The sequence below is a fragment of the Leptinotarsa decemlineata genome, unplaced genomic scaffold, assembly GCF_025532065.1.
Source record: "Leptinotarsa decemlineata unplaced genomic scaffold, Ldec_3_MD MMD2_tig00000026_RagTag_RagTag, whole genome shotgun sequence".
Lineage (NCBI taxonomy): Eukaryota > Metazoa > Arthropoda > Insecta > Coleoptera > Chrysomelidae > Leptinotarsa > Leptinotarsa decemlineata.
This window is the reverse complement of record NW_027412539.1, coordinates 7,485,316-7,500,232: the sequence shown is the minus strand read 5'-3', so window position 1 is coordinate 7,500,232 and position 14,917 is coordinate 7,485,316. Positions and strand designations below refer to the sequence as shown.

The window sequence follows — 14,917 nt, the reverse complement described above, 5'->3', positions numbered from 1 at the left end:
TGTTGAAGATGGAGAACGTTCCGAACGTCCAGGCACATAAACAACCAATGAGAACGTAAAAAAGCGAGAGCAATGGTTAAGAACGATCACCAAATCACAATCAGAGAAGTCACTGATGATGTTAGTATATGCATTGGCTGATGCTATGAAATTTTTGGGTATGAAAGGGTGGCAGGTGAAGGTTATACGTACTCACTTGTGTTGTTCAATTTTAGTGGCATAGTATATATCATGAATTCTTGCCATAAAGTCAAACGGTCAATAAGGAGTATTATCAACAAGTTTAACGCGGTTTGCTTAAAACAATCCGAAAAAACGCCCGGATTTGTGGAAAAACAACTAGGGTTTTTGCACCACGATAATGTACCTGCCCACACTTCATTTTTTAAACAAAAACACTACCCTAGCCTCCATATTCGCCATACATGCCTCCACGTGACTTTTTTCCTCATTTCCGAAAATGAAGATAACCTTGAAGGGCCATTGTTTTTCAAGCATAGATTACGCATCACAAAGGGCTAAAGACTATCCCAAAGATAGAGTTTGAGAAGTGTTTTGAATGTATAATTTCTAATGGGGACTATTTTGAAGGCGACAACATTAAAGTAGAGAAATAAATGTATACTTTTTTGACAAAGTTCCCGTATTTTTGTCCTTTCTTTTAAATACATGTAAATTGTGATGGGCCTAAATATAAACTGTTATTGTCTTTATATTTTGTGTTTATGACTGAATTTGTAATATTTGTAAGGTAAACAAAGTTTCCTTTATATCTAATTGAATTTGATCAATATGCTAATAGTGAATGGCGATGTTGTCTTCCCCTCACAGAAACAAAATCTATGGGACTGATAGAAAACTCAAACTAAAAATCACTATTATAATTTTTTCAGTAATGAATATTTCACGATAATACAAAAGTGGACATCTAAAAAAAATTCAGTAAAAGAATAGAAAATTCTCTGAAAAATTGTTAAATGTACTTACATTTCAGTGTTTTCACTGTTGCACTGACACATATGCTCGCATTTAGGGCCATAAAGACCTTCGGGACAAACCCGCTTGTGGCAGTATTTTCCTCCCCAACCTTTAGCACAAATACACGTTCCATTTTTGTTCGAACATTTGGCACCATTTTGACAGGAACATTTTTCTACGCAGTTCATTCCAAAGGTTCCCTCTGGACAAACATCTAGGCACTAAAAACAATGAACTTATTTAATGTATGTATGTATTATGTATAATTCAGAACAACGAAACTACTGCGTTCATAAAGTTCAGTTTTTTATTTGATTATTAGTGTTGAGAATTTTTTTATGATACATCCTTCCAATTGTGATATTTTTATTCAGAAAAATTATTCACTTTCAATGAGAATTATTTGGTTTTATGATTAGAGAGTCCTGATGGTATTATATTACAGACAATTGAGTTTTCAGAAATATGTATGTGAACATTATCAATAGTAGAACTTGTATATTATGGAATAGTGTAGTTGATTCAATGTTCACCCTCAGATCCATATAATTCAAAAGAGTTGCTTAATTAAATAAACCTTTTCATAATTTATCTAGACTGAGGAAAATTATTCATTAACATCTCTACATTATATATAATCTTTCGAAATGAATGAAATATTCAATATTTTCACGGTAACAGCAACTTTCAGAATAACAGATCATATTTCGCTGACTCTTGAAGCACACTTTCAAATTTCTGCATGGAAGTGAAGTGATTGGCTGCGTCTATCACAAAAAACATTTGTAATTTGTGTTGAGAACTCAGAAAATCAATGTCACTGGCAACACTGCTAGGAACACATCATAAAACACTTAGACATGGTTACTGCTTGTTTGATAATTATAAATAACTGATTATGAGACACTCAAAAATATTATCCCCAAGAATAAAAAAGTAACCTTCAACCAATTAACATGCTTCCATCTAGAAAAGATATTGGAAGAGCTAGTTTACCAGCAAATAGTAGATTTCTTAGTTGAAAGGAGAAAACAGAAACATTGATGAAAATAGGTGAATGCTGGAAGAATTAAATTATGAATATGTGATCAAGATAATCAACGAGACACTAATGTACACACATCGGAAAAGTCTAGGGATATTTTTATAACATACTAAATATCATAAAAATAAATGCATGAGGTCGTTTAATTTCGATTAAATTGGTACACTCGACCACCCTGTAGATTTCTATGGGTTGAACAAAGCCTGCAAAAACGGTAACTAATCTTTTATCAAGTTTTTTACAAACTGTAGGTTTACGGCTAAAATGAATAATCTGAAAGTGTCGAGTTTGTACATTCTATGCAGTTCTTGCTCAGCAATTAAACTGGAAATATTGTGCTTTAACATGGAACGCCATCACTTACCATTGGCTGAGATGAATAGAGCTGTAGGGCTTCTTCAAGGTGGCATGCGACAAAATGATGTAGCTCTTCGTTTGGGGGTCTCCCAAAGTGTTATCAGTCGATTGTGGCGGCGTTTCCGTGAAACTGGCAGTCTAGCCGAACAACATCCAGGGCGAGGACGCGCTACAACTGCAGTTCAAGACCGATTTTTGGTCTTAACCGCAAGAAAACAACCGACAATCACAGCACCTGAGTTGGTTAACGTGTTGCAGCAGACGCACCAGGTAACCATTGGTCGTGATACTGTCAGAAATCGACTGCATGAAGCAGATCTCCACAAAAGAAGGCCACTTAGATGTCCACCTTTGTCGAGAGGCAATCGCGGTAGAAGATTAGAGTGGTGTCAAGAACATCAAAACTGGGATGCAAATGATTGGGCCACAGTTTTGTTTACAGACGAATCCAGATTTGGATTTCATCCAGATTCTCGTCGAGTAAGACTGTGGAGACGACTTGGAAATAATGAACGTTTGAGACACGTCCAGGAAGTCCACATATACAGAAGTGGTACAGTAATGCTATGGGGCGGAATCATGATCGGCGGCAGAACCGATCTCGTTTTTCCAAATCGCTCCCTCACAGCTCGACAGTACCTCGACACCATTCTTCTACCTATCGTCCGTCCATTTGCTGGTGCTGTTGGTGAAAACTTCCACCTAATGCACGATAATGCTCGTCCACATGTCGCGCGTCTAGTGACTGACTGGCTCACCAATGAAGGAGTTGATGTATTGCCATGGCCAGCACAATCACCGGACCTGAATCCCATCGAGCATGTGTGGGACATGCTTCAACGAAGAATTACTCCGCATATGGGGAACATTCACACAACGTTTCAATTGAGAGAGCTTTTAATCGCTGAATGGGCAAATGTACCTCAACAAGACATTGACAATCTCATTTTGTCGATGCACGATAGATGTAGGGCCGTAATAAACCAGCGTGGAGGCCATACTTTGTACTGATTCCAATTTTTTTTGTATTATGATTTTTTTCGGGGTGCCAAAGAAGAGCCATATTTTTTTTTAGTTTTGCTAATATGCGCACTTAGTATTTTTGACCATTTAAAAAATTTTGTTGTAAGTTACATTCGTTTAATAATCACCCGTCAACTTTTTTTTTCCCTAAAGCGATCTAAAAAAAATTATTGCCATTTTTAAAAATATCCCTAGACTTTTCCGATGTGTGTATTTAATTCGTTAAAATGGTTGTCTATTCATAAATTCTTTTCATATCACACTCTCAGTTTCATTCATAAAAAATAAAATCAAGAAATACAGCATCTTATTCACAAAAAAGCAATGGTTACAAGACAAGCATCCCTAAATTCAGTTTTCTTCAAGTCCTGAATGCATACACTAAACACCCTTGAAAGTGAAATATTCAAGACCAGTTTGAAAAAATTCAACTTTGTGACAGAAATCTTCCACAATACTAGGTATAGTGTTTTATTTACCATTGAAATTGTGATGCAATTTCGATTTTTAATTTTTGTTTTCACTCAATGTGAAATTTTATTCATATTTAAAAAAGTCTGGTAGTAAAATCTCACTAATCCCGCACAATTAAAAACCAGAGGGTGGCGACTTATTGGAATGTTCGGTTCGGATTACTGGATTATAGAGAAAAATAATAAATAGAATAGTATCTTGTTTCCGTTCACTTGACATTTTTAGCAACATACTAATCTCACTTCAAAACAACAAGTAAATACGTACGCACGTGCAGTTGATTAAGTTTTGAGGTTAGACTACTAGACGACGACGCGGCGACGAATGCATAGGCGTAGAGGAGCGACGGAGCGGAGCTGACGTATTGGTCTATTGAAGGCCCGGATTAGTGAGATTCAACTATATTTATCATGTGTGATGGAATCAGCTCATACTGATGAAAATTAATAACGTATTCAAGTGACACCTTGCGAGATTTTTACTGGATGGTTTACAAAACCACAACCAGTGTTTTCTATACAATAGTTTACTCGGGTGTCTTCATACTGTATGAATTGAATAGTTCTGTATGAACTATATGAACACTTTATTGTGAGATTTTAGTACACACGCCTGAGGAAGCTTCTGTATAGCAAAACACGTGTTGAGGTTTTGTAAACTCAGAGGCTGCGTAAGGCAAAGGTGAGGTGCAAAGGGCTTCGTGCCTCAAAGCCGAAAATAAATTTGAAAAAATCAAAGAGTACACGATATGAAAATTAATGGAAAATTCGTTAATATATTTTTATCTTAATTATTCAAATAATATATCATCTTTGTCTCATCTTAATTAACGCGTGTCGATACCATAAGCAACTTATGGTAATCTGTTCAAGTCCAGTTAAGCATTACTCTTGAACATTTGCATAAACTGCCTGAGGAAGCTTTTGTGTCGCGTGTCGCGGTTTTCGTAAAAGCCTCTATAGTGAAAATCATACAAAATAAACTGTATTAATAATTTTTTTGATATGGATTTTCATCAAGTATCGGCCAAGTTCTATTGAATAATTGAAGACACTTGATCTAACTTACCCTATCTCCTGTAAACCCAGGTTGGCACTCACATGAACCGTTGATATGGTGACACGAGGCACCATTGTAACAGTCACATGGCTGGGAACAATTGACACCCCAAAAACCAAAAGGGCATCTATTGGCACACACAAGACCCGTCCATCCGTCTTTGCAGAAACAATTCCCGTTTTCTGGATCGCAGGTGCCTCCGTTTTGGCATCGACATTCTGATTTACATTCACTGCCATGTTTCCCAATCGGACACAAATCATCACATCTGTGGAAAAAAAAGATTCATCATTTCTATGAATATAATAATAATAATAATCTTTATTGAAATAGGAAACCTAATATACATATCTATGAGTGATTAATAATAACACTAGCACAATGAAATATAAAAAAAAATGTATGTAAAAAATTTCAAATGTAAACAATTTGAGATTTAAACTAGCATGTACCCAGACAATAAATATTACATATAAAGATTTCAGTATCATATGTTAAGTAACATTTAAATAGATCACGAAATATAGGTACATATATACATCAAATTATTATTAAAACAGTGATATTTGGTTTCATTACAGATACAAATACCCTACTGAACAATTAAAAACAATAGATGATAGCCAAAAATGTCCCAAATAATTCCACATAACTATACAATTTGTATTCTATTACTTTCTTTAAAATTCTTTAAGAGCTCTTTCAAAACCTTTCAAAATGGATATTTTTTTATTTCTTCTGGTAATTCTTCGAACTCGTGGAAGCCCTTAAAAAATAACGAATTCATGGTACTTCCGATTCCCGCCTGTTTATATGTACATTATTGGAATTTCTTGTATTATAATTATAAATGTTTTTATTGATTTTGATGCAATCTTTAAAATATTCTGGTGCCATTCCATTTACAATTTTGTATACTACAGTCATTGTAAAATAGTAGAGTCTACTTTCAACTGATAACCAATTCAAACAATCAAGCATACTTTTTATAGGAGTACGACGATTTGTTTTCATGATTACTCTTATCCCTCGATTTTGTAGTTTTTGCAGCATATTTAATTTATTGAGGTTAAACAAAATAATGACGCACAATAATCAAAGTGTGGTTGAATAATAGTATTGTAAACTGTTACTTTGGACTGCATTGACAAATTTTGTGCTATTCTACTGAAAAAATATAGTATTTTCGATATTTTCTTATGTATATATTCAAAGTGATTGTCAAAATTTAAAAAATTATTCAGTTGAAAACCAAGGTATTTGACTGATGACACAACTTTAATTTTTTCGTTATTGATATTGAGGTTTATACCGTTGATATTTAGAGAACTATATTTATATTTCGTGGATTTATATTTTTGTTACGTTTAACTTCAATTTGTTAGTGCATTTTATGAATAGATCTATCTAAATGCATATCACTACACATAAGCAACGTATCATCAGCAAATAGGTTTATGAACTCAGATTCAATAAAAAGTTCAATATCGTTCAAATATAAAACAAAAAGAAGTGGGCCCAGAACGCTACCTTGGAGAACACCTACATCAATGTCTTTTTCATATGATAGTGCATCTTTGAAACGGACTTTCTATTTTCTATTGTTTAAATAATCACTGAACTATTCTAACACCTTTCCATCAATCCCATAATGAGCCAAATTAAACAAAATAATTTCTCTATCAATTGTCTCAAAAGCTATTTTTAAGTCTAAAAATACAGCAATAACATATTTCTGGTTATCCAAATTAGTGAATTTTTAGTGATGTGATGTAATAACTGATCATATTTTAGCAATTTTAGTTTTTTGGTTTTGATTTATTGAATAATGTAATTATCCAAATGTGATTAAACAAATTCACATGTTATAATTAGACATATATATCATACTTATTAAATCTATCTAGCACCTCGACACGAAAAATTGAAAAAATAAAAAAAGAGTCGGTAAAGAACGAAACTTTGCAATTTAAAAGATGTTTAGTAAATAATGTTTTCATGTAGTGTTTCTCTTTCAGCTACTACAGCCTCCACAGAAATAAAGTTTCATATAGCCAAAATTGCAAACAAACTATCAGAAGAAACAAAAACCATCAAATATTCAAACAATATTTTCAAAATATTTTGAAAATTGTAGCAATAGTAACTGACTAATGAAACAAAGATGATGTACAGCCATTCCAACTCAATTTTTTGTTTGAATATAGTAAATTTTTCAACTTGTTATAGATAAATATAGTAAGATATACTTGAGAATATATGTATACTTGCTAAATTAGCATCGGAGCCTTTTTTCAGATTTCGAGAGATTTATTTTCAATATCCTTGCTCAACTTCAAGTAACAAATCTGTTTATATTAGGAGTTTCAACAAAAATTAAATATTTAAAAAAATATACAACATATATAACATAGTCAAAAATAATTACTGACAGAAAATAATAACTTCAATATTGAGAGTTCTTTTTTTTAATGTTTCAATTTGTTTTTAATTAAAGACCAGACTTTCATAGAGTTAGAAAAAAAAAAATAGGCTTGATGAGTGAGAAGAGTATGCAGAAGTTTAGGTTGAATAAAATAAAATGATAATGAGGTAACAGACGACATTGTGCATAAAGTGATAAATGAAAGCCTGAAAATTACAATGAACGTTGGACAAAAAATTGATTTTGCTCATCGAGTCGTTCATGAAAAAACTTCGATGTCTACTGGTACGTTTTTGTAATTATATAAGTAGAGAATAATGTAAAACAAAAAACTACTGAAATCCAGTGGCACAGTCAACAGAGCAGATCTCACTAGAAGGCTGCAAAATATTTAAAAAAACACATCCAAAAAAGTTTGGACTTGAAACGGAGAAGTCTATGTGAATGTTGGTAGAAAAAGGATGAAATGTGATGAAATTCAATCAAATAATATTACCTACTGATTCGAAATATTTGGAATTACACATGTACCTAATCGGTACAAATCAAACTTAATTTTTTTTTAATTTTTGGTTGTTTTTCGAAACAATCTAATTTTTACTGTTTTGATGAGGTGAAATGTATTCAAGAAACACGTTAACACTACATGAAAATTGGCACACTTCCCGATAAATCATACAAGCCTTATACCTTTCCATAGAACTAGAGGTTCGTTGTCTTTCAAGCATAACAGTGATTGTACAATGTTGAATTGTCATGGCTCAAATTTTAACTAGCTGAGTGAATTAATTTATTGTGTGAAATTGAATGGCAATGAAGCAATATATTTTGTCTTCACTGAATATCATGAAAATATGTTCAGTTTTGCTCACTATTCAACTCAAAATCATTTGAAACAATGCCTAAAGTTAGTGCAGTGAATTAATCTTGAAAGGATGGTATTTTATTGGTATTTATGGTTTCTTATTTTTTATTCAATTTAAACATATAAGCGCCATCATCGTCCGATTTTATACCTTATATTTAATTTCGATTTTCTACCCTATATATTTCGTGACCTATATATTTCATCAAACAAAACAATACTTTCTTGAAAACATGAAACCCAGATATTTATTATTGGAAGACGCAATTATCTGGAATGTTTTTGATTCATTCCAATGTAGGACTAAAGTGTCATGTTATCTGTAACCACATTGAAAGAATTATAAATATTAGTTTTCTTGAACACACCTGAGAACCATGAGTAAACATATGCAAGTGTACATATAAATAGTCGTTTGTATTTATTTCAACATAATCTGATATTTGTCCTTGAAACCAAATATTTTGATTGAATCCTTATCATTGTGGTATGTAAAGTTAGTAGAGCTTGATTGAGCTTCTATAAAAATGATATCAATACAGGTTATTAAAAGTCATGTTGTATATGGGGATCTGTCTCATTATTATCTCCTAGATTTTTCATTCGATATTTGTGACAACTCATCTGCAGGCTGCAGATATTATTTGTCAGCATGATACTATTTACTATTCCTTCTGATAGATGTTACTTTGCATGTCACCTAGATCTGATTCTTGCATGAAATGATGCATATTTAAAAATGGATATAATCCAGCCACCAAAAAAAACAAAACACAAAGCTTTGCTTCAAAATTTTTGTGAGTTCAGCTATTTTTGGTGAATGAAACGAAATGAAATTCGCTGTATTAGCTTCGATTCATGAAGCAACGGTTCTCAAAGGATTCTGAGAAAACGATCTCTTTTTCTTGACTTCTTTCTAGATATTTTGGAGTTCTGAAAAATTCGAGATCTTGAAAACAAGGCGAGATCAAAAGAAACACTCGATTTGAAATGAAAATAGAGTGTAGCACTTCTCGCCCTTCGTAGAAACCCCACTACTTTGTGTGTGATTAGTATAATTTTTGCATTGAAAAAATTCATGTGTATTCGAAAAAAAAAATCAAAACTGATGAGGAATTCTATCTAAAATAAGAAAGTTGGTGCCATAGTTCACTACAGGTGGAAGTGATGAGTGTAAAATATTTAAACGAATACCTAGTTTATTATCAATTACTTCTTGTTCCAAATTCTCAATCTTCAAATCTCTCATAATATGTCTAATTATTTCTCGTCAGAAATCACTTGGTATAAATATTACGAATAAACTTTTTACACTGCAATAATAATTCAAAAATCATTTCAATACTTACAACGGTCCCATATATCCAGAATGGCATTTGCATTCTCCGGACACATTATCACAGTCGCCATTTTCACATCGACACGTCTCCAAACAATCTTGACCGAAATGGTCCTTATCGCAAGTCTTTTCGCAGTGTTTCCCTATCCAACCTCTGGAACAATGGCATTCTCCGCTGAAGGCATCGCAAGTTGAGTTATTTTGGCATTCACAATGGTGTTGACATTCAACACCCCAGAGTCCAGGGGGGCAAGCTGGAAAAATGATACAAATGAAAGAAAATAATTATCAAATGATAGCGTCGGATAAAAACTAATTTCGAGTTCTTTTTAAATTTTCATTCTGAAATCAAAATATGACATAAATTATAAGGGGCAAAATAAATAATCGAGTTGGATGCTTTATGAAGGAATGAATACATTTTATTTAAAAAGCCTGATATATATAAAGCTATCAGTCTAGGTATGATACAAAAAGTAACTATTAAGTAACAACCTATAATAATAATAAATGTCTTTATTGTTTACAACTAATAAGGTTCAACAGTTAATGAATAGTATGAGCAAAAATATGAATAAGTTGGAAACAAAAGGTGAAGTTCGAATTTAATAACGATAAGTTTATGCTCAAGTTTAGGTGTAAACACCACACGGCTTATGCCGTGGGGAAAGCTGAAGTAAAACCATCGGGCACTTGTGCAACCTCTTCCGTTTGGAAGATTCGTCGTAAGTAACTTCCTATATATGAAAAGCAGAAATTAATTTTATTTGGTCGGGACGACCACCGATAGACCGGTTTCGGAGTACTTGCTCCTCGTCAGTACCGATGAAGGTCATTTCAGACGGAGTGAACCATCTGAGTAACCCGAACAACAGGTCATAAGCTCTATCTGCAGTTGATTCAGTAGGATGTACCACTACGCCACCTGTAAAGTCCGGAAATAACTCCACAAACATATACTCCGTGGTGTGAGTCAGAATGAAGAAGTGCATCTGACATGTTCAAGTTTAGGTGAAAACACCAAATCCTTGCCTCTCATGTGAACCTACGACATTGCAGGTACTTATGGTAGATACCCGACGGATTTCCAGTCTAGTATATTTGATTAATTCGATCTTCAATCTATAGTGATTAATTATACGTTTGCGATACATGCCCTTTTGGGGCAAAGTTCGGGAGCAATTTACTTTTAAATAATTTCGATCGAGATTTTTTCACGAATAAGTTTTAAGAACGGAACAAGACGGCTCTCCAAAATAAAAATATTTATTGAGCCTCGGTATGTAAAATCTTTCTAAATTAATATTTCTCATTAATCCACTCCTTTCACATGAAAAATACTTACAAACATCACAGTGGGGTCCTCCATATCCTGTTTCACACTGGCAAGTGTCTGGCGCAGAACAAATTCCGTGAACACAGTCTGTTGAGCAAACGGGAATACATCTGTCTTCAGATGTGCTTTTGGTGTATCCCTTACAGCAGTCTTCGACTGGTCTACTTTTGACTAAATTTTGGTTTTTGTACACCGTTTTGAACTTGATCTTGTACTTTGAACATCTCGGCGGAAAGTTGAGACACCATACATACTCTCTCACTTGATAAGGTTGTTCTTCAGACACTCTTACGGTTATGGTGTATCTGAAATATAAAATGACGAATATTTATTTTAGAATATATCTAGACGAAACAATTTACATGTAGTTTACGTATAGTTATTAGAAGAAGAAAAACTTTCTACTCACTGATATAAATAATGCGAAGCTTTCAGAGATGTAATGAACATAATCGAAAAGCTGAGCAATAGTAAAAAAACTATTTTAATGATAGACGTAGCAGGGTTGGCAGGTTTAAACCAACATGCTTGAAACCATGGTTCAAACCAAGGTTTAAACCAACAGGTTTTTTAAGAAAAAAACTATTTTTTTTATTGGATTTTTCTCTCTATGTTATTGATATTATTATAATAATGAAAACTACAGCTCAATAAACTACAAATGAAAATTTTATATTTAAATTTTTAAATTAATATATTTTAAATTATTCTAATAATTAAAAGAACTATAATTTTACACTAGTAATATTTAATTTTTTTTTCATTTTCTTATCTTTTCAATACATCTGCGGCAAATGAAGATAAACAAATTCTATTTTTGTATTTTCCAACTTTGTAATTTGGAATATTATTACGTTTGAAGATTCTTTTTTGTTAAATTATTTTTTTGTGTGTGCAAATGAAAATAGTCTCAATAATTTTTTAAATTTTTTATCACTATTATTTCATAAAATAATTAATTATTTTTTTAAGTATTTAGACTTATAATACATTGTATCAAATAAAAATAAATCTAGTTAAAACAAAAATTCTGTTTTTTTTTGGTCTTTTGGAAAAAACCTTGGTTTTTGCCAATCCTGCGACATAGTGTTCAGTGTTCTCCATTAAACACTAGACAACGACTTGACATGCGCAGACTTTGCCAGCTCTGTTAGTATATATTTTAGATCTGAAAAAGAAGTCTAACGAGATAATATCAGTTCTTCTTATTCATCAATCTGGAAATGAAATACTACGGTCTAAAAAAAATATGTTTTTCCTATAAACAGCTGTGACCCGCTTATGTACGACAACCCTCAGACATCTAAGTTGAGGATTAACGAGTTATTTCTTTTCAAAATGCGATTCCTAGCACCGTTTGAACGAAACGCACTAAAAATCGATAGTCCGGCCGCCAGGCTCGAACCACCGTTTCACATAGCAATCGATTGAATGAGTAGAACGAACTACTCACGCTAACCAAGCAGTATTAGAAAAATACGCGTTTAAATCCTGAAAGGTTAGGAAAGAGAGCTTGAATTTTAACTTGTTGACATCAGGTCATTGCTATCAATAAAATCACTTCATTCTATTTAATGTCTCTGAATGTTTAATTACTAGCCGTTGTCCATGACACGTTGACTTCAGTTTTTAGGTTTTCCCATATTTTCTAACAGCAAAATTTTCTTATGTTTTGGCGTATCTTTCATTCACAAGGAAATGCTTATGCAAAGTATCAATATTTAGGGTCTTACATTAAGCACTTCCTTTCTTTAAATTTAAATAAAACAAAGTGTTTGTAAGATATCATCGAAATTTTGTATTCGTTTGAAAGACCTATTGATGCCATTGCCAGCTGATGAACGGAAAAACATATTTTAAACATATATTATGTGTGGAATAACATCGTTCAAGTTGTTACGGTTTCATTTTGTAATTTGTTCTGTTTTGAGGTCGACGACTATTCAAACCTGAAATGAATACTTCCATGAAGGTTATCCCTGCACGCCGACGACACGGCTCTTCTCTCATCTTCCATGGGTCGAGAGGTCGGCGTCGTCTACATGCAACATGCATTGGACGACCTCGAGCGCTGGTACCTTGATTGGAAGATCCGAGTAAACCCGAACAAGACTCAGGCGATAACCATGGGAAGAGTACTATCTTCTCCGGCCAGAAAAGTGAGAATCTCTGGAAGGGAGATTGACTGGCAAGTGCGGGTAAAGTACCTCGGCCTTCTAATAGACCGTAGGCTCACTTGGAACCCGCACATCATGTGCGTTAAGTCAAAGATCGAGGGTCGGATAGCTAGTCTGTACCCTCTGGTCAATAGAAATCCAAATTGAGCACAAAGAACAAAATTACCATCTATAATACGATGTTAAAGCCTGTCATCATGTATGCTTCAGGCGTCTGGGGACAAGCGGCTCCGTCCAACATTTCCATTTTGGAAAGACTACAAAATAAGTTAATTAGGATGATTGTGAATGCTCCTTGGTTCGTGCGGAACGAATCCATTCGCAGAGATTTGCAGCTGCCTTCCATTCGGCAGTCCATTCAGTCGAGGAATCAGCGAGTTTTTGAAAGCACGGAAACTCACGAAAACCCGTTAGTCAGGGAAGCCACAGATTATGCTGTAGACGACCCCTCCCGATATAGAAGGCCCCGACACTCTGTCGAATGAGGCCCTCATGTCCCCCGTTAACGGATGAATAGCTTTCTCATCCATCCCACCCCAGCCAGGTAGGGGTATCCCTTGAAGGGCGGTACTGATGTATGAGGACTTCATCCATACCATCAGTCATGTACCCATTGGTCCTTCTCGAGACCAATAATCAGCCGAAAGGGTAAGGGAGCTGCACTCCAAGCATGAAAGATACGAAGATGACTTTCCACTTCCATGAAGGTTTTGGGATATTTTAATACCTCGTCATTCGCTCAATTCCCGTTCACTGATAAACAATTATAAGGATATATTCAAACGCGTTAATTATATTCGAACGCATATTCGAATCCCCTAAGGTTTCTGTGCTCTGAGGGAATGGTGAATTGATCACTTTGGTTCCATGAATGTCTTGTTGTCGGGATTCATTCTTTTTGTGATACTTTTGGTAGCCATTGGCTAATTTTGGAATTTATATCCAAACTTCTCGGTTTTTCGGATTAACAAGGTAAAACATCTTTTATAAGAATAGAAAATTGTTTTTTTTTTTTTTTTTTTTTTTTTTTTTTTTTTTTTTTTTCTTTTTCTGATTGATTCGGCCGTTACTTGATGAAGATCCATAGTAATTTCACAAACTACACTTAAACGATTTGATCTCCACTAACTTTATTGAAAATAATCATAACATGTTTCGCTAAAACATTAGCTTTTTCAAATGATTAATACATCCAAGCATCCTTACATTCATATTTATATACTACAGGTAACCACAATCGAGACTACCTGTAAGAAATTACCTGAATCTCTACATCACATACCTGCTCGATTATGCTTACCTAAAGCAAATTGCCTACCATCTACATCAATAATAATTCTTTATGGGTTTTTAAGAAAACAAGTTCAATAATGGTGATCTATTCAAATCTAATTGGTCATTCATTAGAATATTTGAATTTTTAAGTTTATTAATTTCCATTGCTTCTAAATGATTCAGTTTGAAACCTTTATTTTCAATGTGCAAAATTTCGAATTCTTCATTAAAGATGTGATTTTCTTCTAGAAGATGATTTGAATACGTTGAATTTGTTTTCTTGTTTACATAGCTCTTATGATGTTCCTGGATTCGATTCCTAAATGTCCTGCCAGTTTGACCAATATATACCTTAGGGCACGTTCCACACTTTAATTTATATACCCCTGATTTCTCGAATTTAGATGTCTTATCTTTATTATTTTTAACTAGCTTTCCCAACGTATTACTTGTTCTATATGCAATTTTAATATCTCTATTTCTCAAAAATGAAGCCACTTTTTCCGTTGGTTGTCCAAAATAGGTTAAAGCTCTATAATTTTGATTATCTACCTTATCAATGGG

General features: G+C 33.6%; 1 protein-coding gene across 3 annotated transcripts in view; it reads right to left on the bottom strand.

The window, feature by feature from the left end:
• LOC111503747 (multiple EGF like domains draper) overlaps positions 1-14,917 on the bottom strand; it is a 110,966-nt gene that overhangs the window by 23,260 nt on the left and 72,789 nt on the right. For all 3 annotated transcript variants that reach the window (XM_023158135.2, XM_023158133.2, XM_023158136.2), the window contains exons 3-6: positions 10,911-11,206; positions 9,576-9,819; positions 4,946-5,204; positions 988-1,199 (exon numbers count right to left, since the gene is read on the bottom strand). In XM_023158135.2, coding sequence (XP_023013903.1) covers positions 988-1,199; positions 4,946-5,204; positions 9,576-9,819; positions 10,911-11,206 — 1,011 coding nt within the window. The remainder of the gene's footprint in view (positions 1-987; positions 1,200-4,945; positions 5,205-9,575; positions 9,820-10,910; positions 11,207-14,917) is intronic.